General features: G+C 35.1%; 1 protein-coding gene across 1 annotated transcript; it reads right to left on the minus strand.

Annotated features, from left to right (window-relative positions):
* Positions 1-418: 418 nt before the first annotated feature.
* Positions 419-1,388, minus strand: LOC107813540 (metallothionein-like protein type 2). Its single transcript, XM_016638821.2, has 3 exons — positions 1,229-1,388; positions 864-935; positions 419-732 (listed from the first exon to the last, which is right to left on the minus strand). Exons 1-3 carry the CDS (start codon positions 1,291-1,293, stop codon positions 645-647), a joined length of 225 nt encoding a protein of 74 aa, XP_016494307.1. The 5' UTR covers positions 1,294-1,388; the 3' UTR covers positions 419-644.

Genomic DNA, 1,388 nt, shown 5'->3' on the forward strand with positions numbered 1-1,388 from the left:
CTGTTTAGAAGTATTTTTTAAATTAATTAGCCAAACACAAACTGCTTCTCACCAAAAGTATTTTTGAAAAAAAGCACTTCTCAAAATAAGCTGATTTTTGAAGCTTGGCCAAACTGTTATAAAACAACTCCGTTTTGATCTTCATATTTGCAGTTAATTCTCGAAGGGGAACCTTGACGTAACTGGTAAAGTTGCTATCATGTGACCAAGAGGTCATGGGTTCGAGCCATGGAAACAACCTCTTACAAAAATGTAGGATAAGGCTGCATACGATAGACCCTTGTGGTCCGGCCCTTCCCCGGACCCCGCGCATAGCGGGAGCTTAATGCACCGGGCTGCCTTTTTTATTTAATTATTTGCAGTTAATTCTCATGTCCAATTAGTACTACTTGGCTTAATTAAAATTGGAAAATTAAAATTTAAGGAACAAACATATATATATATTAGTACTGTATATTGATACGTTTGTGTTACAGCCCAAATCACACAGTAGAAAAACATCACATAGAGAAACAAAATTAAAAAGAAAAGCCACGACACACAAAGCTAAGAGCTAATATCAGATCACAGTTCCATGGCTGCAGTCTTATCGTTATTATTACAAAAGCTTTTATAGCACACGCTTAAATTATTGTGGAATTATCTTAACAATTGCAAGGGTCACAGGTACAGTTTGATCCACACTTGCATCCATTTCCTCCTTCTGCTGCTTTCTCTCCGAATTCCTCAAAGCTGCAACATTTCAAGTAATTCGTTTTTAGCCTTTCAGTTACTTATTATAATATTCTTTGATTCTTTTCCGAATTTAATAATTATATGTTTAAACCAAAAAGCATAGGAAAAAAAAGTAAAATTAGACGTACTTGTTCATGGGAGCAACACCCTGAATGATGGTAAAGGTAGTGGACTTCTCTAAGTCAGGGTACATCCCACATCTACATTATGATAAAACAAACACAAGTAATTAACAAATTGATATCCTTATATAGTTTTTCTGGTGGGGTGAAAAAGAAAAAAAATGGGTCAGGCACCCAGGCAAATTAATGGAGAATCCTGTTTAAACTCATTAGTACTTTTGACGAAAATTATGTATACAGTACATGCGAAAAAGAATAAAAAATTATACATATAATAAAATAGTGCTTATTATGAACCTAGCTAGTGACTCTAGATTTCAATGTCTGTAGCTTAAAATAATAAATGATGGTACGGAATCAGAACTAATTACCCTCCGCAGCCACTACCGCACTTGCAGCCAGATCCACAGCCACAGCTTCCTCCGCAGCAAGACATGTTTTCTTAATTTGTTGTTTGGAAGAGACCTTTAATTTATTGTGAAAGAAAGTATACTAAAACAAGTTCTTGTTGCAGTTGTGATGAAATGTGAA

The sequence above is a fragment of the Nicotiana tabacum genome, chromosome 12 (genome assembly GCF_000715075.1).
Source record: "Nicotiana tabacum cultivar K326 chromosome 12, ASM71507v2, whole genome shotgun sequence".
Taxonomy (NCBI): Eukaryota; Viridiplantae; Streptophyta; class Magnoliopsida; order Solanales; family Solanaceae; genus Nicotiana; species Nicotiana tabacum.

Excerpts from the sequence above, each read along its gene's own strand:
- LOC107813540 (XM_016638821.2), bottom strand. The coding sequence starts at position 1,293 with ATGTCTTGCTGCGGAGGAAGCTGTGGCTGTGGATCTGGCTGCAAGTGC. Across the intron at positions 936-1,228 it reads TGCGGTAGTGGCTGCGGAGG|ATGTGGGATGTACCCTGACT; the intron begins GTAATTAGTTCT and ends ATCATAATGTAG. Across the intron at positions 733-863 it reads GGTGTTGCTCCCATGAACAA|CTTTGAGGAATTCGGAGAGA; the intron begins GTACGTCTAATT and ends GAAATGTTGCAG.